Source organism: Protopterus annectens, chromosome 4.part0, assembly GCF_019279795.1.
Source record: "Protopterus annectens isolate FY-2018-M chromosome 4.part0, PAN1.0, whole genome shotgun sequence".
Lineage (NCBI taxonomy): Eukaryota > Metazoa > Chordata > Ceratodontiformes > Protopteridae > Protopterus > Protopterus annectens.
Genome location: NC_056733.1, coordinates 120,541,497 through 120,557,654, shown reverse-complemented (window position 1 = coordinate 120,557,654; position 16,158 = coordinate 120,541,497). Strand labels below are relative to the sequence as shown.

Below are 16,158 nucleotides of genomic sequence, written 5' to 3'. Positions count from 1 at the left end.
TACTGTTTAACCCTGGTACTAAGTCCACTACCAGTAGGAACTGCCATCTGAGTTCCTTCACTTCTAACATTGTAGCACAGTCCCCAAAAAATAACTAGTTGTTCCAGTACCATGAAATTAAATTTAACAAAAGTGGTACAAGATCTGGCATGTCTGGCCAGTGCATTATAACATCATTCGCTCTGATCACACCATAATGTTGTTTGATTATGTGAGAGTTTGTGGCAAGTCTTTCCAACATAGAAATATTTGCAAGATACACAAATCGCAGCATAAACTAAATTTCTTGTGTTACAGTCAAAATGATGTGCAATGGACACTTTTAAATTGAGTTGGAAAATGTAAAAGCTCCCTGTGTAGATGTACTGACAACATACACATTTCCCACAAGTGAACATGCCTGCAGGAGCTGTAACATTAGTGATTCTCTCTGTAGTAAATACAGAGTCCCTGTTTTCAAAGGCATGTCTTAGATCTTTTATAAGAAAAAAGCGGAGCATTTCCCAGGATACTAGTCAGGTGGTCAGAACGGTTAATAATGTTCCAGTTGTTAAAGACAATGTCCCTAATGCTATGCATATTTTTGGAACATTAACAGTTCTGACCATCAGCTACCCCAAATTACAAACCACTGCACCCTTGTCACGCTGGGCGTAGTGGCACTGTACCCCAGTAACCCCCACCAACAGGGGCTAGACAATGAGAAAAAAACTAGCCAACTGCATCCAAACCCCACCTCACCAAGTCCAAACATGAATTTCACTACTAGAAATACTACTGGAAAATAATTATTCTCTCTCAATGGCCAGATCTACCAACAACTCCAAGGGGTGGCTATGGGAGCCAAAAAGGCACCAGGTTACACCAACTTAGTCCTAAGCTGGTGGGTGACGGACATTCTCACCAACCTTGCAGGGTTTGAGTCCACCAGTCTATATAAATGCTATATAGACAATATCTTTTTTTCTCTGGAAGGACTCCCCCCCCCCCCTCACCCCGAGGAACTTGACCCCTTTCTAGACAGAATCAACCACAGCATAGACTTCTTGGACTTCAACCTCTCTGGCAAAGGAAATGAAGTAAAATTTCTGGATGTCACTCTGTCCTTACACCCAGTCTCCAAAACATTTTCCTCCAACATACACAGGAAACAGATGTTCCGCAACAACTACCTCGGCTACATCAGCCAACACCTTTCTTTATGAAGAACATAGTAAAGGGGCAATTTTTTGCGGTTAAGCCACATGGTCAGCGAAGAGTTAACATTCATACAAGAATGCCACTTCCTAGCCAAGCTCTTCATTGACAAGCACTACCCCGTGGAACTGATAAACAGTATCCGGAGGGAGATCTCAGATAAACTCCTCAAATACCCCCCAATATTAGGATACAGGTTCCACAACACGAAGAGAAACAGCCTCCAAAGACAGCACCAGATTCCCCCTGCCAATCTCTCTGTACTCAGAATCTATCAAAACTATACTGACATATACTGACAAAAAATTGGGAGATCATTAAAAGCAGCTACGAAATGCAAAAAGCACTGGGACCTTTCCCAGCCTTCAGCTACAAGAGAACACTGTCTCTTAAGGCTATGTTTGACACAACCCCCCCCAATCAATACCCCTAATGCTCAGAGGCCTCCAAGCAATGTACAGTTGCGGCAAATGCATCTGCTGCCAGTACATAGCCAAAGGGAACACTTCACCCTAAACTCCCCTAGGCACATTTTTACCTTCCAGCAAGCATTCGACAGCAACACTACAGACATAGCATACCTAGCAGTCTGCGAGCAATGTGGAGCCTACTATGTAGGCAAAACAGTAAGAAAACTAAGTGACCGAATCAAGGAACACTACCAAGCCATTAGAAACCAAGATACTAAAAAAACACTCTAGCAAAACCCAAATATACGAGCCCAGTTTGCACTAAATTCCTCTTCATAATCCTGGAAAAAGTCACCATCCACCACGGTGATACCAACCCCCAGCTGGAAGTCAGAGAACTTAGATGGCAGGTAAAACTCCAGCCTGACAAGCCACCAGGCTTGAATGGTAACCTAAATGTGAAAAGCTTAATAAAATGGATCAGATAAGGTGGAGCTAACCCCTCCCCCTCAATAGCAAGAGAAAAGTCTTAAATGCATGAACCTGCAAGTTAAGAATTGTATTTCTGAAGAAGTTCTACCATGTAACACTACCGAATGAACGAAAGCGCTCAAATACCTTAAGATGTTTTTAATTTCTTGAATAAAGCTTTGTAAAATTCAGGTCACAGTTCCATATTTCCTCCAGATCAAAAGGTTTTTACTCTTTTATATACACACACACAAAATATATACATACAAGGTTGCCTTAGACAAAGAATTAAAGTTTTATTCCAATGTATACCGTAAGCAAACTTTTAAAATAATTTTTTTTAGAACATACTAGTCAGCATCCTTTATTTATGAAGATTAATATAATAAAAGGACAATTTATTCATTTGCCACAAATAATTAGTGAAGGCGAAGTTTTTTTAATAAAGAATGTAGGTTTTTGAAAGAATTATTTCTACAAAGGGTATCCAGAGAAGTTAGTAGAGAAATTATTTTTGGAAGTGAGTAGTCAGAAGGATACGAAATATAAACAGATACTTAAATTTGGATTTGTCATTAAGAAAAATAATTCTAGTAACCTTAATGATTACAATAATAAGGATACGAGATTAAGCTTCTCACTACCTACAATTTGTGATATGTACAGCATTAAAGATATCCTGAGCAGAAATTAGTGTATTATCCAAGGAAACAGATAGGTGAATCAAGTGTTAGAAGTCTGTTCCAATTTTTGCTACAAAAAAGCAACAACTTTGAAATATGCCATCGAACATCACAACAACCATTTATTACCTAACACTGTAAGGAATTCATTTAGTCAGAGAAAAGGCATGTTTAAATGCTGTAGTTGCTCCATTCGTAAGTATATTCATCACTGTGATACTTATTGTTTCAGCATTGTAACTATACTGTCAGATTTTTCTAAACATTATTATTGTAATAGTAAAAATGTTATATATCTAGGCTTTTGTTATTTTTGTACAAATTTGTATGTTGGTAAAACTAATAGGAAACTGTTACATTGAATCAAAAAAATAGATTGCTGAGATAAGAACATGATGTTTAGAACGCACTTGTTAAACATAGTAAAAGCTATTCAGGTTATTCTACCTTTAAATTATTGTGTTAGGACAAATCAGTGAATTTACAGGTGATGTAGATACTCTTATTGAGGTTTATGAGCTCAGATGGTAGCTATTTTTAAATAACATCCTCCCTGGACTTAATGATAGTTTGAATATTAAGTGCGCCCTTAAATGATACATGTAGGAAGTGACATTCAGTTTGAAATTTTTTGGTGGTTTCTTGTAACTGGCCGTCTATATTGTGTGCGCACGGGCGTGTATATACATGTGTGTGTGTGTGTGTATATATATATATATATATATATATATATATATATATATATATATCTATCTATATCTATATAAGGGATCCGGACACATGCTCAACTAGCATATGTCCGAATCACAAAACATCGAACACACATACACGAAAGCGCTTAACATCGACAAACGCTTCTGTGTATGTGTGCCTGTTTCGTAGATAGGACTACAGTGCGGGTAAGGGAAAATTCCCTTTTCTTCACTGTAATGCGATCTTGGAGTGACAGTAATAAAGTAGGGGGTTGTGTGGGGGGCACAGTCCCCCATGTGGGGGGGTGAAGCCCCCCTGAAGAAACGTAGATTTTTTTTTGAACGACACATACATGGAAGCACTTTTCGATGTTAAGCGCTTTCGTTTATGTGTGTTTTAAGTTTTGTGATTCGGACATATGTTAGTCGAGCATGTGTCCTAGACCCATATATATATATATATATATATATATATATATATATATATATATATATATATATATATATATATATATATATATAGTACAGTGTACACTTACCATAAATGTTGATGTTCGAGTGTATTCACTGTTGCAGTCATCACATTTGGGTTATTTGCTTGCAGTAGTACTCAGCCGGCCTGATTATCAAAGTCTTGGGTCCTGTATCGGTTGCTGCCTCATCTTCCATGACGTCAGGTAGTCAGGGGTATAAAGCATGCAGCCAACACCATTACATCAGTTTTCTTGCCCCAGATGTCAGGTGCCCCCCCCCCCAATGGGAAGCAATTAAGTATATATATATATATATATATATATATATATATATATATATATATATACAAGGTTATACCTCCAACAAAAAAGCAAATACAGCAAAAAGCTTTTAAGCATAGTAAAACGGAATAGAGGTATAGCCAAAAGAAGTCAGGGGGCTGGTAGGAGAGTAACCAGGACTGCCACAATTAATACACTCGAACATCTACATTTATGGTAAGTGTACACAACTGTACTATGTTCTTCGTGTTTCACTGTTGCAGTCATCACATTTGGATAGATTCCCAAAGCTAAGGATGGGACGAGGAATTTAGATAACATTAGGACCACCTATAAGGTCCTGCAAGACTGCAATGGCAAAACCAGCTCTGGATTTAGAGAAAATAAGTAAATGGTAATGCTTGGTTAAAACAGCTTCTAGGATGTCCCTGGTAGGGACACCTCTGAGACAGGCTGTAGAGATAGATGCAGCCCTGGTTGAATGTGGTCTTATCCCCCGTGAGATAGGTTTTCCATGGTGCTTATAGCAGAAATGAATGCAATGGCCTATCCATTTATAAATGGTTTGCTTTGAAATGGCCTTCCCCTCTGCCCCTGCAGCAAATGCCACCAGCAGCTGTTCAGATTTCCTGAGAGGTTTAGTCCTGTCCAAATAAAATCTAAGTTGTCTGTGCACATCTAAGGAGTGCAATATCCGTTCTCCTTTGTTCTGTGGATTAGAAAAGAAGGTTGGTAAATGAATGGACTGATTAAGAACCACGCTGGATACTACCTTGGGCATGAAGGACACCCTGTCCGTATGAAAGATGATGAAAGGCTCCACTGCCATAAGGACCTCTAATTCAGACACCCTTCTTGTGAAGTGATGGCTAAAAGGAAGGCTGTCTTCCAAAAAAGGAATATCAACTCTGCATTTGCAGCTGGCTCAAAAGGAGGAAGAGTAAGTTTTTCCAATACAAAGTTAAGGTCCCAGGCTGGAGTAGGGGCTCTCCTGGGTGGTCTTAAGTTTTTGCCCCCTCTGAGAAACTACTTGAGCAGTGGACGAGAGAACAGGGGTGGTTCTATGTTGTAATGAGCTGAAATGGCTGAGGCATGAATTTTGATGGAGGAAAAAGAAAGGCCCTTGTGAAGCATCTCATTTAAGTGTTGAAGAATCTGAGGTAAATTGGGCTCTGCTGTGCTCAAGGCCCCGAGTTTGGTTCCAGGAACAGAATCTTTTCCATTTTTCAGCATAATATTTTCTAGTACTAGGCCTCCTTGCCTCCAGAATGACATCCAGCACTTGTTTACTGAGGGATGGTAATGGAGAGATCAGGTAATTAGCCAGGCTGCCAGGTTCAGGGTTTGAAGCTGGCCCTTCTGCTAGGAGAGCAGGGTAGGGGTCTGAGGCAGGCGCCATGGTGCCAGTAGTGACACACTGCGCAAGAGGGGGTACCAGTGTTGGCGTGGCCAATCTGGTGCAATCAGTATCGTCCTTGGTTTGTCCTGTTTGATTTTTAGTAGCACCTTGGAGAGGAGAGGCAGAGGAGGAAAGGCATAAACTGATAGATTTTTCCAGGTGAAGGACAGGGCATCCACTTTCCAAGCTTGTTTGTGGGGAGTCCTTGTGCAGAATTTGTCCAATTGATAGTTCTGGGAGGAGGCAAATAGGTCTACCTCTGGGCTCCCCATTTGTTTATCAACATGTTGAATGTATTTGGTTCCAGTTTCCACTCGTGTGGGTCCATGAGATTTCTGCTTAGATCGTCTGTCAGTGTATTTAGCTTTCCTGGCAGGAATTGAGCCTGTAGGTGCACTTGGTAGCTCAAGGTTGTGTTCCACAGAGCCATGGCTAGTCTGCAGAGAGGGTATGAGTCGGTTCCCCCCTGCTTGTTTATGTACCACATAACAGTGGTGTTGTCCATCTTTACCATTAACTGTCCTGGAAGAATGTGGCCCTTGAAGGCTGTCAGAGCATTCTGTACTGCTAACATTTCTTTTTGATTGATATGCATGTGCATTTGACTTGGGTTCCATTTGTCCTGAATGCACCTCCCTGCCAAGTGAGCCTCCCCATGCATAGTCTGATGCGTCTGTTGGGGTTTGGGCGGCAGGGGGTAGAGTGAATGGCAGTCCCTTGTTTTGGTGATAGGCCTCTGCCCACCAAAGGAACTCTAACTGTAGGCACGGTATGACAGGAATCATTGTTTCCAGATTCTGAGAATGTTGACACCATAGGCTTTTTAGATACCATTGTAGTTTCCTCATATGCAGTCTTGCATATGGAATTAGGAGAATGCAGGAGGCCGTGAACCCCAAGGTTTTCAGTATTTGTCTTTGAGATGGCAGGGTCTTTGTGGCCATTAGTTTGAAGTAAGCTGTCAAATTAGCTTGTTTCTCTGGAGTGAGGAAAGCCATCTGGGAAGTTGTGTTCAAGCTTGCTCCCAGGAATACAATTTGTTGGCAGGGTACCAGATGTGATTTCTTTTAGTTTATGATGTACCCTAGAGAAGTTAGCACTTTTTGTACAAACACCAGATGATTCAACAGTATGTCATGGCTTTCTGCCTGAATAAGACAATCGTCCAGGTATGGGTATATTTGAATATTTCTTCGCCTTCAAAATGCAATGACTGGAGCTAGACACTTTGTGAATGCCCTGGGCGCAGTAGATAATCCAAAGGGCAGTGCTGAGAACTGACAGTGCACGAAGCCTGCTTTGAAGCATAGGTATCTTCTGCAAGATTCCCTGATTGGGATGTGCACATAAGCTTCCTTTAAATCCAGTGTTGCCAACCAGGCATCCTTGCCTAGCATAGGAAGCAACTGGTGAAGAGTTAGCATCGTGAATTTTGGGATCACCAAAAAAATGTTTAGGATAGAGAGATCCAGGATAGGACACCAGGAGTTGTCTTTTCTGGGCACCAGAAAAAGTCTTGAGTAGAAACCTTGTCCCCTTTCCTCTTCTGGGACAGTCTGAATAGCCCTTATACTTAAGAGAGAGAGAACTTGATTTTGAGCGTCTGCCACTGATTTAGAGGTAGATCTGGCCAACCGTTTGGCGATGGTAAAGTGTGGAAGTGGAACCTGTATCCTTGGGAAACTATATTTAAAACCCATTTGTCCTGGGTAATGAGTTCCCAGTTTTTTGCCTGCAGAGCAATCTTTCCCCCTAAAGGAGCAGTCAGTTGAGAAGGGCTTGGAAGTTTTAAAGTTAAGTCACTGAGACAGTTTACCATAAGGGGGGGGGGGGGTCTTACTACTCCCTGCTTTGGAAGTGGGAGCCCCACACTGCTTAGTCCTGTACGTACCTTGGGACTGAAGCCTGAGTGTTCTGGTGGTTCTGGGTTTGGTCTGAGGAGGCCTGGAAGAAGCAGGAAAGGACCAATTTTTAGAGGGCCAATGCCTACTAAATCTTGGTGGCTGCACTTGCAGGAAATCTTTAACAGTTTGCATAGATTTAGCTTTTTCCTCCATCTTTTTAAGTACTACTTCTGCTTTGTTGCCAAACAGGTGGTACTGGTTTAAGGGAGCATCCAACAATTTAGCTTTAACATGATCTGGCAAAGACTGTTCCTTAAGCCTAGCATGCCTTCTAAATACAGACCCAGTAACAGCAGCCCTGCAAGATGCCTCTAGTGAAGCAAAACCACATTGCAAAGTATGTTCAGCAGAATGCATTAAATCCTGTAAATCCTTATTTTCAGCACAGTCAGGAATCAACATCATTTTCTGTTTAAGAAATCCAATAATATGCTGCTGATAGTTTAACATATGAAACTGGCAATTTAAGGCCCTAATGGCCAAGGTTGCAGAAGTGTATACCTTCTTACCCCATCTATCCAGCACCTCTCTCTCAGAGGGGGTAGGATTTTTGGCAGTAGTAGCCTTTATGCCCTTGGGTCCTTGTGAAATGGTCTCAGGATCTGCAGTAGGATTTTTAAAGAGCAACTTGTGAGAGTCAGGAACCCTGTAATATCTATCTGGTTTCTTGGAAGCAGGAGGTAAGGAGTCAGGGGCCAAGCTAGACTCCAAAAATGCATCATAAACAATGTCCAGTACAGGGGGGATAGCTAAAGGCCTGTGTTGGGGCAAGAGTAAGAAATCCCTAAGCCTCTTTTTAGAATCAGAGCAATCCTGGCTTTCCCAGCGGAAATGCTCCCTAAAAGTACTGAAGGATTCACCAAAAGAGAAATCCTCTGGAGGGGTAGCAGAGGGAATACAGTCCTCTGCATCAGAATCCTCATAGGCAGATAAAAGTAAATCCTGGTCATAAGAAACAGAAATTTCAGAATCCTGACCAGAAGAATCATAACCAAATTCATTCCTAGGTCTCAGAGGGTGAAGGTTTGCTTCCCCTGATTAAAGTAATGAGGTCTTCAGCCATTCTTATCATTTGCTTTTTAGGCATAGAGGCCTGACCATGCGGTCTGGGTGTCAGTTTTCTAGGCATGGATCGAGTTTTAGGCTTTGAAGAAGAAGATGGCGTCAGTTTAATATGCAAGTCAGTTGGCCTGAATACACCCTCAGAAGCCGGTACCTGCACAGCGGCTCTGGACCCATCCAAGGTAGAGGCATCCAGAGGTTCCACAGTTGAAGCATCTCACGGCATACCGGACTGGGTCTCAGTAGAGGCCTTTGAATCTGAAGTAGCAGGTATCGGGGGCTGCGAGAGCGCCTCACTGAGTACCGGCTAACTAGCGACTAGCTTAGGAGAAGCATTGTTGGCAGCTTTGGACCCAGGCGGCCTGTCTCTGTCTTTATCTTTGCATTTTTTCGGAATGTCGGTAGTCAGGTGGCATACTGAAGCCATATCTGGATAAGTGAACCAAGTACCAAAATATTTAGAAGCGTAAATATACCAACAACTAATAGTTTGTTGTTTAAATAAGGCACAAAACCGACAGCAAGGTACGTAGGGGTCAGAGCCTAGGCAAGGAATACAGTACGAATGAAAATCTTTATGAGGCATTTGCTTTCCACAAGAAATATAATTATTGACTTTCACTGACATTGGTTTAGAGCAAGAAAAAGTTTCCCCAACAGGGTACTTAGCTTTAGTTGAAGACTTCGGTTCTGAAACTCGAAAACGAATCGGCCGACCGGTACTTGCGAACTGCTTCTGGCACTGCATGGCAAGAAAGACTGACGTAATGGCATAGGCTACATGCTTATACCCCTGACATCATGGAAGATGAGTCCAACTGACGCAGGACCCAAGACTTTGATAATCAGGCCGACTGAGGGCTACTGCAAGCAGATAACCCAAATGTGATAACTGCAACAGTGAAACATGAAGAAAATTTTATATATATATATATATATATATATATACATATACATATATGTGTGTATATATACATATATACACACACACACACACACACCCACCCATCCACCCACACACACATATGTGTGTGTAATTTTTTTTTATTTTTCATAAGATTTATCACCAACAAAAGGTAATAGCTATGGGTTCTAAAATGACCCCAGTATATGCTAATATTGTTTTAAGTGCTTGGGAGGCTGAAAATTTTGTTAAATTAACTGATTTTGAGAAAATTAAATTATGTAAGATGTATACAGATGACATTATTTATTTGGCAAGGCACCAGAGTAGAATCAGATTTGTTTTAGAAGCGCTCTGTAGTAGCCTTGAATTACTAAAATTTTCAGTATCCAGTTGTGGAAACAAAATTCAGTTTCTGGATAGTGAAGTTACCTTAGAGAAGAATTAAGGTTTTACTCTAATATATACCATAAGCAAACCTTTAGGAATAATTTTTAAGTATATACTAGTCAGCATCCTTTATTTATGAAGATTAATATAGTAAAAGGACAATTTATTCATTTGTCACAAATGATTAGTGAAGACAAGGTTTTTTATACAGAATGTAATGTTTGAAATAATTATTTCTACAAAATGAAATATACACCGAAGTTGGTAGATAAATTATATTTGGAAGTAAGTAGAGGGACAAAAAATTTAAATCAATACTTAAATTCGGATTTGTCTGTAAGAAAAATATTTCCAGTAACCTTAATGAGAAGAAATTTTGATTTTAAGAACGCACTTGCTAAACATAGTAAGAACTGTTGGGATTATTCTACCTTTAAATTTATTGTGTTAGAACAAATAAGTGAATTTATAAGTGATGTAGATACTTTTATTGAAGTTCCCAAGCTCAGATGGCAGCTTGCTGATGCCCTTCCTGGAATTAATGATGATTTTAATATTAATTGTGCCCTTAAATGGTAAAAGTAGGAAGTGATGTTCAGTTTGAAATTTCAGTTTGTTGTGATTGGCCATCTATATTGTACATATATATGTAGTATTTTAAACAGTAAATGTTTTCTGAGGAAGTTCTAAAATAAATTGAATGAAAGTGCTCAAATTATTGGTCGGTACTGCTGTGGTTCTTCACAGTCTGAGAAGTTTTTAATTGTATTAGTGTGGTTTCTTCTTTGGGGGTTTTTATTACACACATAGATATAGAGAGGGAAATATAAAAAATTATAAATATATATATATATATATATATATATATATACACACACACACACACACACACACATATATGTATATAAATATATATTTCCATTACTTAATCCCCATTTCCAAAGCAGCATTTAGGGATCAGTCTCACAGCTGCCCATCTACATTAGTCTCTGCACACCCACTCTTTTCTGCTTCCTCCATAATGAACATCAGTCTATTATGTCAGCATCCATCACACAAGAGTGGTTCTGGTTTGCATCTTTAACTCAGACCCAAACAATGCATCCTGCTAATCAAATCTCTGCTAAGATGCACATCCTAATCAGCTTCATTTCAATCAACAGTATTTTCTGCGAGAAAGTCCTGTTCAGTTGTCCATTACACCTTCTTCACCACTGTACACTACTGATTTCCAGCTAAACTCTTTACACTTCACCAGCTGTTTACTACCAAAATAGGGAAACACACCTTACCGTTTGTCATAAGGTCGAAGGTAAGGGTGCAAGAATGCAAACCTGGTCAACTCCGAAATGTCAACACGCAGCTTGTGTTCGCAGTTTTGAGCGTACGTGTTTTTAATTGGATCGCACTACAGTGATGGTATTTCATGGTTCTGGTTCAGGGAAGTGAACAGTCATCGCTACTGCTTTCTTTATTTTGACTGTAAACCTTTATCAGCATCTCTACCATTGTCAACGAAGAGTACAAGAGTTTCCAACTGCCCTGGCCCAACCCTAACTGGTACAAATTTCACCATGAATTTCCCATGAAAGAGAGTCACATGCTCAAGCAGGACCTACACAATTAATTGACTAAAATGAAAGCAGCTATATGATGCAGTTGAAAGAAACAGGCTAAAAACAACAGGATCACAAAGTAGAAAGGAGTGGAAGAAAACAGCAGACCTGTAAAGTTGCTATGTCAAGTCCAGTTGTTTGTCTTTTCGGCTTTTCCCAGTTAGGGGCTGCCACAGCGGAACTCCGGTCCGCTAATGATTGGCAGTCTATTTTTATGGTGCCGAGTTGCCAGCCCGACGTCCAACCTTCAGCAAAGGCACGCCCATTCACGCATGTCTTTTGGAGGCCACTTGACTGCGGGGAGGACATGCAGACTCCACACAAAAGGCACTCCTGCCGAGAATCAAACAGGAGAACCTCTTGCTGTGAGGCAACAATGCTACCGCTGTACCACTGCGGCTTACTGCTATGTCAAGTGCAGTACAAATGCAAAATTACACCAAGCTTCATTCTAATACAAAAGCACAGTAACACTAGCTTAGGATTCAGCAACACTTACCTCTTGACCTGAGATAACCTCCAAAAATCTGATGAACCAGGGTTGTAGTCTGACTCTGTCGGTCCAACCTGTAAAGGGAAAAAGTAAAAATAAGACCCTACATATCACAAAGTGCTGTATCAATTTTATAGCAATTTGTCAGGGAAGTATGCAACTTCTGGTGATGATCAATAAAAACAATTTGGTGCTGATTTCCTAGGAATCATAACATGAAACTACTTAATACACAACCTATTTGGTAATTAAACAGGTATCTCATGATTCAGTAGTTAATTCTCCAATTACCCATCCATGGGAGCCAAAGTCTATTCAGAACTCACTGAGTGCAAGGCAGAGGAACCACATCTGAATGGGGCACATACCCATTGCAGGACACACAAGGGTCAAGTTTGAACAACTAACAATTCATCTATGTCCTCATTCCAGTTTGCATTTTCCTACCAACAAAATGATCCCTACACAAACACGTAAATAAAGTTTGAACATTTAGTTGTGTGCCCCTTTCTGTGACATATCTGTGCTATTCAGCTTCTCACTACACATAATCCTGTGTTTCCAAGAAGTCTTACAAAATGCCTTCCTAGGTCCTACATTTTACCACTAATTACAATTAAGATTTCCAGTCTAAGAAAAGTCTATTTAGCAAGATTTTAGTAGTCTCCCCCCCAAAAAAGTAACTATTCCCCATCTCTGGGATAATCTTCCACTGCATTTAAGAAAGGGATGACCTTGCTTCCTTTCAGACAAACTATGATGACTGGATAGGTGCCTGTAAATTCATCTTGGGGCTGACTTATTTCACCCTTCTATAAGAAGTATAAAAAACATACTGAATCACTATGGATGCAGGCCTACTCAAATATTTGCTAAACTGAACAGCACAACACCTATTGCTTTAAAAAGCCAAGAGTTTTGTCGTCATAGTTAGGTGAACAGTTCAGGCCACAGGAAAATAGGAAACCTCACACTTCTGGATGACATGACTAAGTGACTAAATGGGGGGGGGGGAGGTAAAGCTAGATAAAAACACCTAAGACCTCATTTACTCAGTCTGCAAATGAAGTAAAAAGGATGGGAGCAAATTTGTTTGAAAGAGGACAAAGAAAACAACTCTGAAGGAGTTGGAGACAAAAAAAACAGAACAGAGTCCCCTAACAAAGAATCAATTCAGAGTACTACTACTGTTCCAAATGATATGCGGTGGTGGTGCTGCGGTAGCATTGTCGCCTCACAGTAAGACATGGTCCTGTTCGATTCTCAGCTAGAGTGTCTTCTGTGTGGAGACGTGTGAATGGGCGTACCTTCGGTTAAGGTTGTGCGTCAGGGCTGGCAACTCGGCACGTAAAAATCTACGGCCAATCATTAGCGGACCGGAGTTCCGCTGTGGCAACCCCTAACCGGGAAAAACGAAAGACACAACAACTACTGTTCTAAATGAAAGACAACAACCTGCATCAAAACATTTGGTAAATAAATTCATACTAAAGGAAGAGTCTAACAAAATCACGTCAGTATAACAGCCCAAACCGTGTGAAAGCAAATTATAAAAATAAAACTAACCACTTAAGATTCACTCCAGAACATTTGTAATGTATCAAAAGATCAGGTGATAACAGAGTCTTTACCCAGTTTCTCACCATAGAGCTCCTTTAAAGGGACAATCCCAGTGTTTCTTTGTTTACATTCTGCAATGTTTACCTTGAGAAGTGTGTAATTCTGAGAATGCTCAATACCTATCTGTGTAGAGTAGGGGGAAGGTTACCTACAGGAAGTTTCAACCTTTTAATCACAGTCCTTTTTTTCCTGATCTACTCACAATGCCTTTTAGGTTGAGACATTCATGATTTTAGCTTGTGGCTTGTTGTTTTCAAAGAAAGGTACCTTCTAAATGTTTTTAATGACCTGCCTTCTCCTGACTTCCAGCTTCTGTGGAAAGGAATAGTAAATGGAGTTATTCAGTCTTGTTTGAGATAATAATTAGCTTAACCAATGGCTTTTGTCTTCTCCAAACAATAGAACTTCATGGAGTTTATTACCTGCTGCTACTTCTGTAGAAAGCAGGTGTGATTCAACTCAGGGAGTGCATTTGGCGACTACATCGGAATACACATCGAACGCATTCTGTAGTACAGCACTACATCTTGCTAAATTACTGGATTTGTTAGTTGTCAGTTTATTTTGCTCTATGCATTTTAACAATCTCTGCAGTTTTTCTAACTCAAAATGAAAGCATTTTATAATGTCTCTCATAGTACTGTTCTCCAAAGAAGTATTATATAATTTTTTTTTTCTTTTACTTTCACTTGACCTATTATTTTTTCGTGCTGAGTTCTGCATTTCCAAGGATAGCTACAGCCTGTTTCATTAGTTTAGTTATTACTCCTACAGGCTGCAATCCAAATTTCTGTACCAGCAGAGATTATACAGCAAAATGACAGAACTGCCACTTTATTTGAGTGGTATCACGTACCTGTCTTTCATATCACCGCAGTAAAATAATGAAAGCTAAATGTAACATTTTATTCAGTACATGCTCTTGACCGACTCCTCTACTTGCTTTTCAACAGTTTCAAACAGGGTGATTCCCATGAGTGATGCTTTCATACCTTGCATTGCATATTTGCAGCTGATTTCTGGTACTACTCTCTGCAGCTTTATCACCATTCTGTTATGCATCACTACTTTGTCCTGATCAAAATTCACTGTTTCTTGACTACCTTTCCAATGATATCCCTTAATTTCCGAGCCCCTTATTTTCTTTGCCAAAGGCTCTAAATATAATGCAAATAACAAAGGGGAGAGAGGACACCCCTGCCTGGTTCCTCTGCTCAAGCAGTGATTATCAGAGAGGAGCCCCATCCACTTTAGTTTTCACCTCCGATCCTTCATACATCCTTATAATTTTATCAGGGAATGAAAATGCTTCCATTGCTCTGCTCCTAAAGTCCCAGCCTACTCTGTCAAATTGTTTCTCTACATGAAGACCAACAGTGGTATTTTCTTATTCCCTCTGGATCATAAATGTTCTGTTGTTGTTGTCTTTCGGCTTTTCCCGGTTAGGGGTCACCACAGTGGAACTTCGGTCCGCTAATGATTGGCAGTAGATTTTCACAAACGCCGAGGTGCCAGCTCGACGTTCAACCTTCAACGAAGGCATGCCCATTTACGCATGTCTTTCGAATGCCCACCCAACCGTGGGGAGGACACGCAGACTCCACACAGAAGGCACTCCCCACACTCCAGCCAAGAATCGAACGGGAGAACCTCTTGCTGTAAGGCAACAATGCTACCGCTGCACCACCGCAGAAGTCCATGCTGTCAAAAGTTTGCTTCCCTTCCATAAAACCACATTAAACCATATCTACCAATTTTGCCATTTTTTCAGCCATTATAGATATAAACACTTTATAATCATGGGAAAAGCATAAACTGGAGCAGAAAAAAACGATGGCCAACAGTTATAAAAGTAAAATGTCTTTAATGGAATCCAAACGCAAATGCTTTCACAAAGACTGCTTCTTCAGACGATACTGTACAGGGGTCCATCCTCAGACCAATGCTGTTTAATATCTTTATCAATAACTTTCACTCTTCTACTTCTAATGACAAAGTCATCCAATATGCAAGATGACTCAACACTTGTCTGCTCTGCCTCTAACCTCCCTGAACTCGTACCTAAAACTCAAGACTACCTTCTCAACTACAGAGATCTGGATGGGCCATAATTACCTCTCTCTCAATGCTAACAAATTTAAAATATTATTATTCACACCCTCAAAATCTTTCTCTTTTGATAAAATTTCCTCCCAAGTCCTTAGCCATAGCAACTCTCCGATCAAAGTTGTTCCCTTTGCCAAACTACTCGGTGTAACTATAGACTAACACCTCAAGTTCAACATCCATATTCAGCAAAATATAAAGAAAACCAACCAAAAACTAGGTATGCTACACAGGAACAACCACTTCCTCTCTACTTCTACCAGGCATACTCTGGCCTCCTCTTACTTACTTCCCTCCCTTCTGTACAGCGCTCCGCTACTAAGTAACCTATCCTCTTCCACTGCTTCCAAACTTGAAAGCTGTTATAACAAAAATTCTAAATTTGCCACCAAAGCCAAATGTTCCACTCATCACTGTGTTACCCTCCAATCCCTCAACTGGTTAGACCTGGACTTC

The 16,158-nt window shown here is 40.4% G+C and overlaps 1 protein-coding gene across 1 annotated transcript in view; it reads right to left on the bottom strand.

The window, feature by feature from the left end:
* LOC122800225 (ubiquitin carboxyl-terminal hydrolase 36-like) overlaps nucleotides 1-16,158 on the bottom strand; it is a 1,786,736-nt gene that overhangs the window by 1,500,880 nt on the left and 269,698 nt on the right. Inside the window, exon 6 of the mRNA XM_044069718.1 lies at nucleotides 11,983-12,050. Coding sequence (XP_043925653.1) covers nucleotides 11,983-12,050 — 68 coding nt within the window. The remainder of the gene's footprint in view (nucleotides 1-11,982; nucleotides 12,051-16,158) is intronic.